The sequence below is a fragment of the Coturnix japonica genome, chromosome 4 (genome assembly GCF_001577835.2).
Source record: "Coturnix japonica isolate 7356 chromosome 4, Coturnix japonica 2.1, whole genome shotgun sequence".
In the NCBI taxonomy this organism is placed as follows: Eukaryota; Metazoa; Chordata; class Aves; order Galliformes; family Phasianidae; genus Coturnix; species Coturnix japonica.
In genome coordinates this window covers 73303851-73320655 of record NC_029519.1, presented here as the reverse complement: position 1 = coordinate 73320655, position 16805 = coordinate 73303851, and the positions used below count along the sequence as shown (strand labels likewise).

Here is a 16805-nt window from a genome sequence, read left to right as displayed (position 1 = left end):
AACAATGCTGTTGGACATAGGGTTTAAATTTTGGTTGCTCCTGTGTGGAGCCAGGACTGTCCCTGGAACAAAGGATGTTCTGCGCTGTTCTACTCTGTATTCTGTTCTAGCCAATGTTCTCTATGTTTTTATGTCCTAAGGACAAGGGGACAGGCAGAAATATGGCTCCACTAACTTCTGGATATACTAGAAATGATTATAGGACAATCAGGGAGCTCCAGCCTATGGTTTACTGCCCATCAATTGCACCCTGTGTTTGAATCTGTCTGACAGCACCTGCCTCCTCAGGGCACTTGTATTGCAAGACCTTTCCAGGTTACACATATAGAAAGCTGTGGAACTACTGAATGAATTTCCTCTAATGACAAATCAGTGTGTAGTATTTGAGTGTTCTGAGGTTTTTGGTTATCTCATGTTCCTGCAGATACACTGATAATAGAGTCCTGTGATTCTTAATTATCTCTTGAAAAAATGAGGAAGTTGTGAATTTCAGAGCTACTTAAGCTAAAATGGAACAATAAAGAATATGAGTTAAAGTATTAAAAGGAAAAAGCCTTTTGCTTTCTTTCTTGGTATTAAGTGAGATCTCAGAGACATAATTCCATTTCAGATGCTGCTGGTGAGATGTTATAACCTTACACAAATAGCAGAAAGACTGAACTTTGATAACTGAATGGCTGAGATCAAAACTTAGCTGAGATTAGAAATTCATCCAAATCAATAGCAGTTATAGTGGTGGGCATTACTTGGAGCAGGGTGAAGTCCAACAGTGTCAGATTCCCACTGATTACATGTTTTTGTTTTTTTCTTTTTTTATTATTATTATTTTATTTTCTTTAATAGCAGCAGTTCATACTGTTGGCAAATTCCTCAGTGATCGTTATCCAAGATTTAATCTATTAAAGCAGGCTTTGGATCTGCCCTGCTACTTTGCAGCTACATCCCTCTATAGAGCATGGGATTAGGAAAGCAGGCAAAAAATTCTTTTCTGGTATGGTCATTGTGAGCTAGTGTCGTTGGGAGTTCAGTGCGGTGGGCATGGAGAGACTTTGTCCTGAGCATAGTGGCTGAAAGTGGGATGTTTCTCAAATCCCCTCTGTCCTCTGGGGCAGGTTTCTAATTTATGGCTTTATATTTGGAATTCACAAATTTTAGTACCTATGCTTGTCTTTGAAAACCTGAGCAGTGCTGTTCTTGCAACATCAGGTCATATGTCCAGCTGGGGATCTCATTTAGACCTATCAGGTTTAAACTCATCAACTTTTCAGATTGCCACAGTCAGGAGGCTATAGCTTCTTCTTTGCACAGTGTAGTTTCTGTGTCGCCATGGATGTCTGTCCTAGTGGTGCCATGCAGCAGGGATGTACTAAACTGCACGATCTTGCAGCAAATCCCCAAAAGAGCAGAACACCTGAAAAAGCTGTTAGTTTCTGTAGTCATATTTTCTTGGAGAACAAAGAAGTAAACTCTTGAAACAGAAGATGATCAGATCTGTTGGGTGATACAGAGTAAATGCCTTAAAAATGCTTTGAGTTGTTGCTCTACAAGTCTTTGTAGGGTTCGTGTCACTTATTCCAGTTGTATTCCTCTTCCAAGTGTTCGGGCTTCCCAAACAAGAATGTCTGTGTGGTCATCTCTGGGAAGCCCCCAGGTGTCCATCCAACTGGGTGTGCCTAAACACCCCCCAGAATCACCTAGTGTATTTGGGAGAGGAGATAATACAAGAAGGGGAAAGTCTCTTGCTGCCCACCCAACCTGAAATGCATCAGACTGGAAGCCTTTCTCCTATTTATGGCTAAGTGAGTAGGAACTAAAGTTGCTTCCTTGCATTTCCCAGCTGCCCGCAGTGGACTGCAAAGTGAAAAGTCAGCTTGCAAGTCAGCCTGCTCTATTACTGGTCTCAGCAAGAAGCAAGTGTAAGAAAGCTGCAAGGAGGGATTTTCAGCCTTGCAGATCTGGCCTTATATGTGTGATGTTTCAAGTACAAGAATCTTCCCTTCCCTTTAGTCCCAGCTCTCTCAACTCTCAAAATCAGTTGCTTCAGAGCATGTGGGGTTTTCTTGGTCGGTCTGTCTGTCTATCTATCTTTATCTTTTATACTTTTCTGAAATTAGTTTTCTATCCTGTACAATAGGTAGCTTATAAATGCAAAATCATGGAAATACTTATGTAACTTTCCAGAAGAGAATGAAGAAATGAAGACCCTTTAAGTCTAGTTACTTAGTTAATAATTAATTTTATTCTCTACTTAAACACTGGAAATTTTCATGCATTAAAAAAAATTGAACTATTTAAATGCCAGCTTTTTGTGTAAAACAATGATAAATTAATATTTAGTGATCATCTTCTACTTATGTATGTGCAGCATCAGCCCACACACACACACACACACACACACACACACAAAAAAAAAAAGTCCATAAAAAAAAGTATCTGTTCCATGCATTCATCTGCTCCCAGAAGAAATATCCCCAAATAATCTTGGCGTCTTTGCAGTGCCTGTCATTTTTCTTGCACTATTTGTGATCCTCACGATGTCACAGTTCTGTAGTTTGATTCCTCCTGTATCCATGGATATAAATTACCTCTTCTAACTTCCAAGGCTCCCTGAGAGTACTTTCTCATGATTGCTGTCATTTATTGCCTCACTCTGCTCCTGTGATCTCCCCTCCGTAAAGTTCTGCACTCAGATTCTGAATTTTATCTGGGCAATTCTTATTACAGCACCATGATGCCTGTCCTGAACACAGTGCATCCTCTTTTCCTGACTGCATTCCTTCTTAGTGCACTCAGCAGAGTGTTTGAGTTTGAGTTTCCTTCCCTCTTTCTCAAATCCTTGTAGTCCCCTGTAGTGTCCGACCTAGTAACTAACACCCTTTGTTAAATGTTTGCCCTTGCACGTATATATTACACAGCACCTTTTCTGCTGTGTTGCCTTATAACCTCTACTTAAGCATCACATTTTTTTCTCTGATGTCTGCTCCATTTGTTGGTAGCCATCCCCATTGGTAGCACAAGGCTGGCAGATTCCCTGTACTGTGGGTCCATTTCTAAAATGTGTGATATAGAGTGGCATCTTCGTGGCTCTCTTTGTCACTTGCTGCTAACCAGAATGTTAAATGTCTGCTTTCACTCTGACCTTTATAACTAAGCAAACTAACTTCTGGATGTGTCAGTGTGTTATGGCTTCACTATGACACTGACCCACAGAAGTTGTGGATGCCCCATTCCTGGAGGTGCCCAAGGCCATGTTGGATGATACCCTAGGCAGCCTGATTGGGTGGGGGGCAACCAACCCATAGCAGGAAGTTGGAAATGTGTGGTCTTTAAGGTCCCTTCCAACCCAAGCCACTCTGTGATTCTATGAGATAGAAACAGGAATTTTGTTTGTTTCTTTTATTTTAGTTCTATAAAAAATTTCTTTATACCACATTTATTTGTTTATTTATTTTCTTGTAGTACTTTGAGTCATTATGAAAGCTCTGTTAAAGGCATTGAAGGCTGTGCTACTTTCCCTCACTGTTTTGAATGTCTTAGTATGTTTTTCTGGAGAATTCTGGAGCCTGATGTAGTCAGGGCACTGAAAGGGGACAGCACATTGTTTATGGTCTTCTACAGGGGGACCCCTGTGAGAAAGCAGCTGACATAGGTGTTAGCTCGGTTTCCTTCATCTGATGGGCTGGCCAGCAGACAAGGGCTGTCAGCACCAATTTCAGGGATGAAGGACACTCTTTATTCTGAACAAATATCAGGAAGCAGAAAAGGACTCGTGACCCAGTTATCTCAGGGACATGCGCAGCTATGTGCCATCCTTTATGCAAAACTCAGAGTGGAATCTCAACCTCATCTCCCATTTTAAACTTTTCTGCTTTATAAATATGCAGCACATTCAATACCTTGTACTCCAGTGCCTTGTACTACAAAATAAGCCAACACAAAAATTGTTATTTTTCTCTGACTTGCTGCATGTGTTCTTCAATTAGAGATATTGGTGTCTACATCTCATTGCTATGCAGATGATTGCTCATCCGTGGACTTGAGGATAGAAGTGCTGGATAGCCAGAAGTTTGAATTTAGGCTGCTTCTGAGCAGAACGTATTTGGCAGGGTTGAACTGGTCCCAGTGGGTGTTTGATGGCATCAAGAAACGATGGGCAGTAAGTTGGAAGACATGGGTGTAGCTGTAGATGCACTGCTTATCCTACTTTATCTCATTAAACCTTTACCCTCTTACTGTTTGCTTTTACTTCTGCCATATGTTTGTCCTCTTTGTTTGGATCTGTGTGTGTGCTCAAGGGTAAGGATCGTGCTGCACTAGTGCCAACTTGGAGCACAACCACTGTGGATTGCTTCAATTCAGTTAATAGACAATGATAATTAAAAGGAAACTTAATTTACCTTAGTTCTAGAGATTGAGCATTACCAAATTCTGTATCGTTACACAAAGAGATATGCTTAGTTTTATCGCTTTTGTTGTCATTGTTTGAGATCATTCTGTTCTTAATGGAAAATCAAACGTTGCCCTGGGTAGAGTTGCAGCCAGTGACTTAGGAAGAAAAATACCTTAAGAAATGTTGAGAAAAATCTATGAAATATGATGTTTTATTGTATTTTTCCAGCATACTTAAAGCAAAATTTGTTAATTACAGATTGCTTATAAAAAGTAATTTTTTTATACGTGTTTTTTTTTGTAAATGTTTTCTAAGGCCATGGAAAAGAAAGGAGCTCTGAGCATGGGAGAGCAAGAAGAGCATTAGATTGTATACTGCCTCCATTCTACTGCACTTCCCTTTCCTTGGGAAACGGGAAGCAAGTATAGGAAAAAAGCAAGTTAATCACGATCAGATCTGAAATCTTTAAAAAAATACCATTTACAACCAATGGCACCATAGGCTATAGAGAGCTTGCAGCCAGCTAATCCATTTCAGCATGGCCTGGATTTGTTCTTAAGCTGTCTGGTTGTCATTTGCAAAACCATCAGTAAAGGCACTGACCTCGGCTATGTACCTTTGTTGAAACAAAACCTAAAGCAGAAGGGTGGTGAGGATGCAGTGAGGGCATGGCTATGCCTTCCAGAATGGGACCTGAAATTGCATGAGGATTCAAGGGACTTTCCTATAGCAAGGACAATGAACTGTTTTTTGCATTATAGCAGGTGTTCAACTTTGAGATTTGAGAAGCCTATTATGTTTTATGGATCCTGTATACCAGCAGTCCTTATCTGCCTGGCTTGTGTTGCCATCACTGCCACTTCTTGCTATTGCCTTCCATTGTCAGTGGATTACAGAAATGTGAAGCACTGGTCTATTGGGTTGTGTCCATGAAGCCAGATCCTACTGTTGAAGTTTCACTGCAACACCATCAAAAACCTCACAGCTACTGATGTAGGAGTCTACCTCCTCCATAACCAAGTTATGAGACCTTAGGAGAGGCTCTAAGCTTACAAGCAGAACTGTAAATGCAAATTAGTGCACTGTCCAACTGTGTTATCACAGAGTCATTAAGGTTGGAAAAGACCTCAAAGATCATTTAGTCCAACCATCTACCACCAATGTTGTCCTCGTGTTATGATTTTACAGTACCAAAATGTGGGTTGCACAGTATTTAGCCTTGCAAAGAAGAGGGCTTGGCACACGAAGGGAAAGGCTGCAGTACAGCTCTGTAGCTTTTTCTGTCTATTAATTTACCTTCCTTCTGAGCAGTACTACTCAGCAAAGTGCCTTCTGTGTCTCTGCCAAGATGAGGTAGCCTCTGGGAAAAGCACAGGAAGCCAAATCCAAGTAGTTCATTGCATTGTTTGGAAGCTGGATTAGTTTCAGCGTGCAGAATTTGTGTTCAGGAGTGGAGATCTTTAGATGTGCTTTACGTCCATGTCAGGCAGCATCCCTGGGAAGCTCTGGACCATGTATCCCAGGGAGAGCACAGGGATCTCTAAGTCAGGGCTCTTTAGCTGTTGGTATGGACAGCCTATGCCTTTCCCAATTGTCAGCACAGGATGATCAAAAAAAATGCTTTCTTATTTATCTCTTAAGAAATGTAAATATACTTAGTGTAAGGAAAAAAAAATGAATAACATTCTGAAAATTTGGTAGACTTACTCATTTTTGCCTTTGTTGATGGGCATTTCACTAAGAACCATCTGACTCATCCTCGAGAAACTTTCAGATTTGATTGTAATTGCATGTTAATGCTTTAGAATCATTGATGGTTTTGTTGTTCGGTTGTTCTATTTTTTTTTTTTGAAAAAAGAATGGTTCTTCACTCACTTTGTCAGTAGATTTCAACAAGATTCAGTGCAAAATATCCTTTATTCTGCACAGTGAGGTGAACTTGCTATGCCTCTTGTGCAAAGTGCTGCATAATTTGCTGCTTCCCAGCCCTTCCTCAGCAGCAACAGATGCTATTTTCACATTTACACCCCTGAGCAGTTTCTGTTTGCTGAAAGAAAGAAGCTGTTTCTTGGCTGCTTTGTAAGAGTAGAGAGGATGGGGGAAAAGGGGGGGAAGTAATGTTTTGTTAAAGACTGCAAGAGAAACTAAAATCTTCATGTAAAAGAGAGATGCAGCCCTGTTCTTGCCTCAGTACTTTCTTCCAAGTTTACCCAGGCTGCTCCCCAAGCTATTGGTCCCTTCCCAGTGCACGGTCTACCTTTCTGCCTTTACACAAAGTTAGTCAAAAGCAAAAGGTACAGATTTTTAACCCTCGCAGAACATTCACATGCTAACTGAGCAAGCAAGTATTGCTTTAAATAGCTCAACACATCACTGTTATTCCAGAGATGCACAGTCCGAGCTCCATATGAGGTAGCAGGGGACAAATCTTTGGCTGCCAGTTATGACAGTGACTGCCTTCTGGAGAGGGGTAACCTCTCAGCATCTCCTTCCGAAATCAGTGCCGTGCCCTCCTGCCCATGGTGATAGGGCATGGGGACAGCCTGTACCAAGGGGGACAGCTGAAGGTGCTTCTCCTCTGATGCCAGATTCCATATTTTTAGCTTATCAGCTGACTATGTTTTTCATTCCTGGCCTGACAGTTTGAAGTTTTTCCTTCTTTAAGCCTTTTTTTCCGAAGTGCCACCCTACAGTGCTATTGAAAGGTGCTCCTTCCTTGTCCCTGCCAGAGGTGGACCACCACTGGATGCCCTGCGGACGTGCGAACCTTCAGCTTTCTGCCGGGTGCTATTTTTACATGAGGCTTTGGCTCGCCTCCCGACTGTGCGTGGGTGCTGCAGGAGTCATCTGAGCCCCAGCCGCACTTGTGCCGGAGCGGCTCATGACCGCACTGCCACAGAGCCCTCTCATCCCACTGCGTGCCCCCAAGACATTGAAGCACATGGTGGGATTGCTCGTGTCACTGTCCTGGTAGAGCTGGGTTAATACAGGCATGCCAGAGGATACAGGTATGGTGGGATGACTGCGGGTTCTGGGGAGCATAGATCTGAAATGAGTTGTTTTTCATCTGGAAGTGCTGTCACTAAATCACTGGTATTGACATGAGAATATTTATTTGAGGTTTACCTGGAAATGCTATAAAGAACGCTGTTTAAACATTTATTTTAGATTATGCTTTATGTTCATGTAATTATATTAAGTTTGAAGTTATGATGATGATGGCATTTGTTAGGTAACAGCTCAATCTGAAAAATTCAGATTTTTAAAATATTAGTTAAGTACTTCATACTGGAAGACCTCATAATACTTTAGATTTAGTATTAGATTGTAATGAAAAAAAAGGCTCTATTCCTTTATGCAGATTTCTTACTGCAGTCTTACTAGAAGTCATACAAAAATAGCCTTTCTATTGCTGCAATAGCAGTTCCTAAAATTCAGCAGAGATTTCTTTCTAGCTGCACTTGGATTTGGTAAATATTTTATTACAATGATGAGGACAGGAGGTTAGCTTGTTCTAAGCTTGTTTGTGTGATGTGAATTTTGCATTAAGCATATGGTAAGACTTGGAGTTCTGGTGTGCTGAGTGCTTGTGCTGTATTGCTTATCTTACATGTTTGCGTTGCTTTGCATTCTGCTGGATAACACTTCATCTCTGGTGCCATAAATTAGCAGAAAAATCATGGGTTATTTCACTCTTCCTGCTGTCCTGTATCAGCTATAGATTTTTTTATTTGATTTTGGATCCTTAGGAAGTGCTGGAAAAGGCATGTTGTCCTCTCTGTTGTGCCAAAGGCACTGTGCAAGCTGTTGTTTACAAATAATACCAGCAGGTTTGTGGTTCAAAAAGGAACACAAATCTCAAATGGTCCTACTTTAGCTTTTTAGACCATGTTAGTGATTTTAACTAAATAGGGACCTACTGCATAAAGATGGATTGGATTTGCTGAATTGCTTGACCTATGGAATCTGAACTTAAGAGGGGAGCAGTAATAGCCTGTTGTTGCAGGGCTGCAAGAAGCAGTGAGCACTTGTACCCAGCTGGTATAGCAAAGCCCTCTTGAGAGGGCAGCTCGTTCTGGAGCTCTGGGTGGACACAGCTTAGCCATGAACAGCTTTCTAGAGCCATCAAGAAGCTACGTGATGGGGAATTCAAGAGAAAGCTTCCTTGGCTTGGCTTTCTCTTTCCCCTTGTGAACTGTCCGTGTTGTTGTGATGTATGAAAGCAGAAGGTGTGATAACAAGAAGGCATCGCTAAGCATGCAAACGTGTTATCTTGAAAAAAGGGTTGTAACACAAACTGCTAATTGAAAAACGTGTTAAAGCAGGCTGCTTCCAGATACTTAATGTGCTGTTGAAGAACCATAAAGATCTCACGCCCCCACAGTGCTCTGTAATGAATCACAACTTGTTAGGGGGAAAAAAAACCACCAACAAAGTAAAACTCTTTGTCTAAGAGAAATTTTTATCTCATGCACACATAGTTCTCCAAACACTGTGTATTACCTTATTACTCTCTTTTACTATCTCTGAGCCTATGCCAGTGCTACAGGTGCTCCTAGTCACTATATTTTGCACTCAAACACAAGGCAGGGAGGCAGCGAGGCAGCTTCAGGCACCTAAAACCACAAATAGTGCCTAACAGGATATTTACATGCACTTCAATGCTTATTTCCTCACCTTTCATCTGGTGGTTTTACATCCAGCCCTGCATGCTTTCATTGAGGCAACACCAGAAATGCTTGACAAAATAACAACTTGAGCTCCAATCTCTAATTCTCATCTGATTCTCCTCTAATCCTGCTCAGAGAAGATTGCAAATTTAATTCCTCTCTAGGCTGTCCTGCACCACACCCTCCCCAAATTCTAAGAAACAGGATTTCAAGAATCAGTGCTTCTGTGCTGTTTCTCAAATATTTATTGAGTAAATCCTATTTTTTCTGCTATTTGTTTGATTTTCAGGAACAGTCTCTAGTTACAGACGTGACAAGTTTCTGTATCAAGTCTTTTGAGATAATTTTCTTTTAATCCAGTTGTGCGGAATAATATTCATTATTATTATGAATTCTTAATGATAATGTGTGTTTTTGGCTTGGAGTCGGAACATACACTAGGTTTTTTTGTTTTGTTTTGTTGTTTTTTTTCACCAACTAAATAGCTGATATTGATAATATAAGGCATTATTAACTTTCTAGATTTATTTTCTTTAGCTCATCCAAAAGGTTTCTTTTTCGTGAAATGAATGCAATGGGTTACTGAATATACTTAAGGAGTCAATTGTGCTGATAGTTTTTGTGGGAAAACTCTTGTAGATTATCTTCGGATGGAGAATTGTTATTGTAGGTGTATTATAATGCATCTACATGGGCCCAAGGTGAAAGGATTGCCCCTTTTGTACCCAAACTAAAGAACAGGAGCTAAAATAAACAAACACCACAACAGTATGAACACAATAAATCAAAAACAGGAGAGGGGAACCACCTCCACACCACAACAAATTCTTCCCGTTTCTCTTATTTTCCTTTTATCTACATCTTCTGGCTCTTGTCCTACACAATCCTTCAAAGAATCTTTTTGAAGAAATAGCATTTTCCCTGAATTGAGAGGTAATTGTTGGAACTGCTGAAATCTGTTCTTTAGGAATATTTATTCCCATCAGTGTTGTCTATGTATTTAAATTATCATCAGTATCAGTTGTATCAGTCGTTGCTATTTGGACATAAAGCACAGTACATTTTGTAATAGTCTTCAAGTATAAAACAGACTCTTTACAATGTCTGAATCAGAGAACAGCAAGCACCTGTCATACCACTTACTAAATTGTGTAATTAGGTCCTTTGTTATTTCAGGCTTCTATAGTGACCAAGAGCAGGAAGTCTCATACACTGGGGTTTTTTTTGTTTGTTTGGAACCAGTTAGGTAATATGGAGTAAATGAGAGATGTAGCCTTATTTGTGTCCATATACTGATTAAAGAAGGTGAAAGTCTTTAAAATGAAGATTCATATCTGAGGTTGAATATATATTCCTAACCATAACCCTTTTTGACTGTTCAGGACTTGGTTTCTAGGCACAGTTATGGCTTCTGTGGTTTATTGTGCTATGTGAAAATGAAGGGTGTGAAACTGAAAAAAGCATTAGGGCTATGTCAGTTTGTGCAGTTTTGAGCCATATGTTTCTCCATAGGGTTTGCAATCTTCCATGCAGATTTCTATCATTTGGCTAAAAGATAGTCTGGTAGTGAAGTGGCTTGCTGTCATCTACATGGACCAGTCCTACAGGATGTTTTTGCCAAAGATTAGATTTCCCTGTTCTGGGCTCCAGGGCAGAGTATGACCAGGGGACTCATAATCTTCTTTTCTTCTGCTGCCATCAACTTCATTGGTGCTACTTCCAAAACACTCCTGTCTCAGCCAGATCTCTCTTTCATCCCTCGTACCACATCTGCAGTCCTCTCTGCTGCTGAATTCTAGTCCAGCAATGCTGAGTGAGATGGGTTTGTTCTGAGGGTTTCTTCTGACCTCATATTTGAGATTTTCATAGAGCTTTGTACCTGTCATGATGTTCATCCTCTTTACAGACTTCAGCCTTTACTCCAAAGTACTTCTGAAATCAAGATGCTGTTCTTCCTTTTTAACACTGACAAACAATCTGTTTTATCCTGTTCTACTTATGAAATGCTTAAGCAATTTGCCTGAAATTTTCCATAAAGAACTGAGCTTCATAACATTAAGTGTGAAGAATGCAGATATAAATGAGTAAAGCTTGGCAAGGACATAAACACGCTGAAAACATGATTTTACAGTTGCACTAAGGTGTGTAATGTAGCTTTAATAACGTGTGATACCATTATCCTCTCTTCCTCATAGTGCATACAGCAAGTGCATTTGTCTAGAGCAAACAGAATGCTGTGAAAGGCAGTAATTGGAAATCAGGCATTCATTTGTATTTCCAGACAGAGACATTTAACATTTAGAAAGAAATTTGTTGTCGTTCAATTCTGCAAATCAAGGTGTAATGTACTGTTTTAATTTTTAATGAGCTCTTGTCAGCTGGGATCAGATGAGTTGTCTGAGATCATTTCATCATTAATTCACTATTTTACTCATTAAATATGTTGATTGTAATGTCTACTTATGAAGACTGATGTTGATACATAATGGCATGAAAACAGAATGGTAAAAATTACCATGTGAATATATGGTAAATCACTCAAACTGCACAGAGTTTAAATTTCAAGGTGTTTAATACAGTTTCTCAAAGTTGTATCAGTCGTTGCTATTTGGACACAAAGCATAATACATTTAGAAAGAGTCTTCAAGTATAAAACAGATAATCATTTTTGTGTCATTTTCTTAGGAGAAAGAGCATTTATTTAAACAGTTTTCCTAAGTATAGAGCCTGATGGCCTTGTATTTCCTGTTGCTTGTATGGTTAGTTAGGTCTGAACTGAGAAGAAAGTAATTATTCACCTAAATTTTTTAACTTGTAATTTCTATCTGAGGGTTTTTTTAATTCTGTACCTTGATAAGGAAATATTCATAATGCAAAGTTCTTATGGTGTTTTTAAGAAGCACAGATGTGTAACATCGAACTGTCAGGTATGTGTCAAGAGAGTGGGCAGGTAGCATTATGCTCTCGGTGCCAGAAGGATGCAGCCAACATTACACATACTAAGAACATAACCTAGTGCCAATGTGGGGGTGTTCAGGGGCACCTTGGCAGAGGTTTGTAGTGATAATGTGGCACTCTGTGGACTTGGATTCTTCCACAATGACAGGTTGAGTGAGCTGGGCTTTTTCAGCCTGGAGGAGAGAAGGCTCTGAGGAGACTTGATGGCATCCCTTTGGTACCTAAATGAGGCCAACTGAAAACTGGGGGAGGGGACTCTCTATTAGTGTAGTGATAGGACAAGGGGTTATAGCTTTAAAGTAGAAGATTATATTAGATATTCGAAGGAGATTCTTCACTATGAGGGTAGCGAGGTAGTGAAACATGTTTGACATGAAAAAAATGAGAGGAAAGGGTGCATGTGCATAGGCAGAATGTCTAAGCACTTTGAAGAAGAAAAGTAAAGTTTTCTCTGAAACAGTTACAATATATTGACTCCATTATTGGAGCAATAGGTTTGTCCTTGCAGGCTGTGGCAGAGCTTCCTGCCAGTTTATCCACCACCTCTGGAACTCTCTTCTAGGCCAACACGATATGGGTGCAGTCAGCTCTTTTCAAGTCTAGTCTTTGAATTAAATGCTATAAATTCAATGCTTCTTTATAGTTTTGGAGGAAAAATCCTCTTTCTCCACAGCTGCAAGATGCTGCTGCACTATGTAGCTCAAGAAGATGCTTTGTTTCAATTTCTTACAGAAAATGTTCTTCCATTATTTCAGGGTGGATAGTTTGGGACAGGATGCATTAATGAGAAAATTTTTATGTCATAAATCGAATATTGTGAAGTTCAAAGTTTCATCATTATTCTCCTGAGGAATAATTATTAGCTTGAACTTTGCGCTGTTTATGTAAGATTGGGCATCTGCTTTTCTGTAAGCTCCTAATTGCTGACTGTGCTGTGTTGTTTCTATTGGATATGTGTTTAATTACAACCAGGGCTTCAATAGTAGTTCCAAAATTCACATTGCCTTGAGCAGGACTTTTTGACAGTCAGGGAATGAGGAATTTCATCAGACAGAGAAGAATGCTAAAGGATGGTGGATACTGCTATAAGAAATTCAATTCTTTACATCTTCTTTGTATAAAAATTGAACGCATACCTCATCTGCTTCTGGGAGTAGAGTCCTCCCAGTTTGGGAAAAACTGCCAGAAACTGCCACTGAAGACTGCATGAGGAGGCTGAACATCCTACTGAAACAGTGACTCTTTTAGGTCCATGGATAAGGAGGGGGAATGGCTGTTTATGAGGTTGGGAATGGGTTAGGACAAGGGGGAATGGTTTTAAACTGGGACAGGGGAGGTTTAGGTTAGATATTAGGAGGAAGTTTTTCACACAGAGGGTGGCGACACACTGGAACAGGTTGCCCAAGGAGCTTGTGGATGCCTCATCCCTGGAGGCGTTCAGGGCCAGGCTGGATGTGGATCTGGGCAGCCTGGTCTGGTGGTTGGCAGCCCTGCACATAGCAGGGGGGGTTGAAACTGCATGATCACTGTGGTCCTTTTCAGCCCAGGTCATTCTATGATTCTGGGTGGTGGAGTTGAGGGGTGTGAAAAAGCAGCAAGAACAGACATTCCTAAACAGAACTGAATGGGGTTTCATTACAGATGTTGATATCATCTCTCATAGAATATGCTCATAGTGGCAGTACCATCAGAGCCTCTATTTGTCAACCCTACATATGGTGCAGATTCAGACATTGCTTGGTTTTCTTAAATCATCTTTTTGTTAAAATAAATTGTGTCATTTTTCCTTCTTTTTTTCTTTGGGAAGTCTTTTTCTTTCTTTTCTCCTGAAATACTTTGATGCTGCTGTAGTAATAGAATCTAAAGATAGTGACTAATCTGAGTTTAACTCAGCATCCTATAAATTTATTAATCAAGTGGCAGCACTCTTACAGAGAAATCTCATTCCAGATGGATTTTTCAGTATTAATGGTAGAAAAGGGTGGTCCAGCAGTATCATTGTCCTTTTATTAAATGCTGAAAGGGAAATACAACTAATTCCTATTCACACTTTGTGTAATGGCCTATGGAAAATTACTTAATGTTGTTAAGTCTATTTTCAAGTAATTGCATAAAATATAAACAACAGGAAAAAAATCATGTGCGTATATATATTGATACAAATATATATATATGTATGTATGTATATATATAAATCACTTTGAAATGAGCAATCCAACCTTAGAATAAACTTGCTTCATTAGAGAATATGATTAACCATATAATTTACTGGATGTCTTAAATTATTCTGTTACTAGTTTTTGTTCATCTGCAGAAAAAAGGGCTGAGTTGTAGTTCAGCTTCATTAAAGTTAACAAACTTGATGTTGGCTCTCTAGATACTTGTTTAGTGCATTGCAGTTAAAAAAAAAAATCATGTGTACAGCAGCTGAATTGCAAGAATATGGTCAAATCTCAATTGTTCTGCATAATACATTGGAATGCCAACTTATATGGTTAAATTAATGCTCCAATAAATGCAATTTCTAATTTGCATCACAAGATGGCAGCAAATTTTTAATTCATTTCGTGTTTGATTAGTCTCGAGAAACATCATCTCTTGAAATCATTTTTCTTACAAAATAGATTATTTAATCATCATACACACATGTATTTATGGACATGTTAATGTTTTGAAGTAAAAATTCAAAACATTTACAAATATATTTCTGTCTTAACATCAATTAAAAAGGCAGTCGCTTTGAATTGCAATAACTCACAGTGTAGTAGTTCTAAATCTAATTAACAGTATTTTGCATAAAAATAATAGCTTTCACCTATAATTTTTGACTTCCTGAAAAGAACATGCCACAGAGCACTTCTTGAAATGTAGGCAGAATCTCTCAAGACTTGAACATCTGGATTCTTTCTTCTGTTATTTTACGATTTAAATATTTGCAGGCATTAGATTTGACTGTTACAAAAAAAGAAGAGTCTTGGCTTGTTTAGCTAACACTATAAGTTAAAACTGTTTGATTCACATGACATGATTTGTTCTGTGTATTAGCTGCCATTATTTGTGGGTGTTAAAGATGTTTTTATTGCAGTTATGAATCTCATGGCCTTTAAAACCTTCTACCTTTTGTCTTTCCCACAGTTTCACAACCGCAGGCTGTACACAGCCAACTGGAGAAGCCATCAAGTACTGCAATTCTCTGCAATACCTGTGGAAAACCATGCAAAGGAGAAGTTTTGAGAGTTCAGAACAAATATTTCCATATTAAGTGCTTTGTTTGCAAAGGTAAGCTGTTACCATAAATAGTGCATTAAAGCTGGGAATATGACTTCATGGTACTGGAAACTTCACAAAAATATTTCTCAGTGCAATCCATGCCTGAAAGAATCTACTGTAAACTGTACAATTGCCTACTGTAAAACTGTAAACATCTTAAATCCAAAAAGTGAGGTATGTTTTGAATGGATGTAAAGCTATAGGGTTTACTGTGCAGTTGGGATCTGAATAAGAGCATTTTGGTAGAAGTGATAGCAAAGCATAGTACTGGCCTTGCAGAAACTTGGAGATTAGCTCTCTTCCAGATTTCTATTGTATTCAGTGGGTAAGCTATTGCTTGACTTTTTCAGATGGTCTTATGTCACACTGATGCTTGAACCCTGTTGTAACTTGACTGTGCTTTTCCTTTCTGGGGGATTTGCACTTTGCTTATCCCAGAATGGCGCCTGGAAATGGTCTAATCTTGGCATGTTGCAGATGGTAGAAGTAGTGAGCGTCTTGCAAAGAGACTGGGGATTAATAAATAGGCAAGCATTATGTAGGTATATGGAAGATTACCTGGAAGTTCTTTTTCTTTTTTGGGTTTACAAATGTTATCTGACATTTATTGGATACCTTACTTCATCGTTAAACTGCACTTAAAATGGCATTTGTAAAATGGCATTTGTCCATTCTTTGAGTACTGCTTAGAAATACAAATGTGACTCTGCTCCCAGCTGTGCTGATATGGTTATTCCCAAGTGACTGTAACTCCTCAGGATAGAAACAGCCTAGAGGGGCAAACATAGGAGAACTGTGTGAGAAATGTGATGAAGTGATTTGCTAATGATGTCAGCTAGTAACTGCCAGATCAAAGTTTAGTAATTCCTACATTGCACATGTCTACCAAGTAGTTTCTCTTTAATGCTGCTGAAAATCTTATCAAAAGACTGGAGGTGGATATTAGAGGAACCAATCAGGAAAAAAATCGTTCTGTCAACTACATGGAAATTTTTATACATACCATAGAACAAATTATATCACTTCCAATATCTCAGTCAGTTGTTTCTGAGTAAGATAGGTGGTATTAAATGTCCAGCTCCTTAATTGCATTCTTTGCAAAAATACACAGAAAGAAATGTAAGCATAGTGCGCTGTCTTAGCAAAAATATTTGGGTTGTCTATTCGGAACTAAAATGGTATTTAAAGCAGTACACAACCCATGCTTTTTTTTTTTTTTTTTTCCTTTCTTTTAAGTCATCTGTCCTTTTGGCTAACTTTATTATCAAATTAGTTTTGCAGACCCAGCTCAGTAGGAGAACAGGTAATTTGCTATTCATCAGCTTTGTTTTCTGCATAAAGTATAGTAACATACTGGTATGTGCTGCGTATAAGTACCTTAATGAGACACAAGCCCCCTTTTATACAGATATGACACAATAAACTGACACGTCCTATGGAAGGAACCATAAAAAAAACTAGTTATTCATGTATTCGTTTCATTTTCATTTACTTTCATGGGCTGCCAGATCACCCAC

General features: G+C 39.2%; 1 protein-coding gene across 1 annotated transcript in view; it reads left to right on the top strand.

Annotated features, from left to right (window-relative positions):
* ABLIM2 (actin binding LIM protein family member 2) overlaps positions 1-16805 on the top strand; it is a 133151-nt gene that overhangs the window by 21647 nt on the left and 94699 nt on the right. The window contains exon 2 of the mRNA XM_015862871.2: positions 15154-15297. Coding sequence (XP_015718357.1) covers positions 15154-15297 — 144 coding nt within the window. The remainder of the gene's footprint in view (positions 1-15153; positions 15298-16805) is intronic.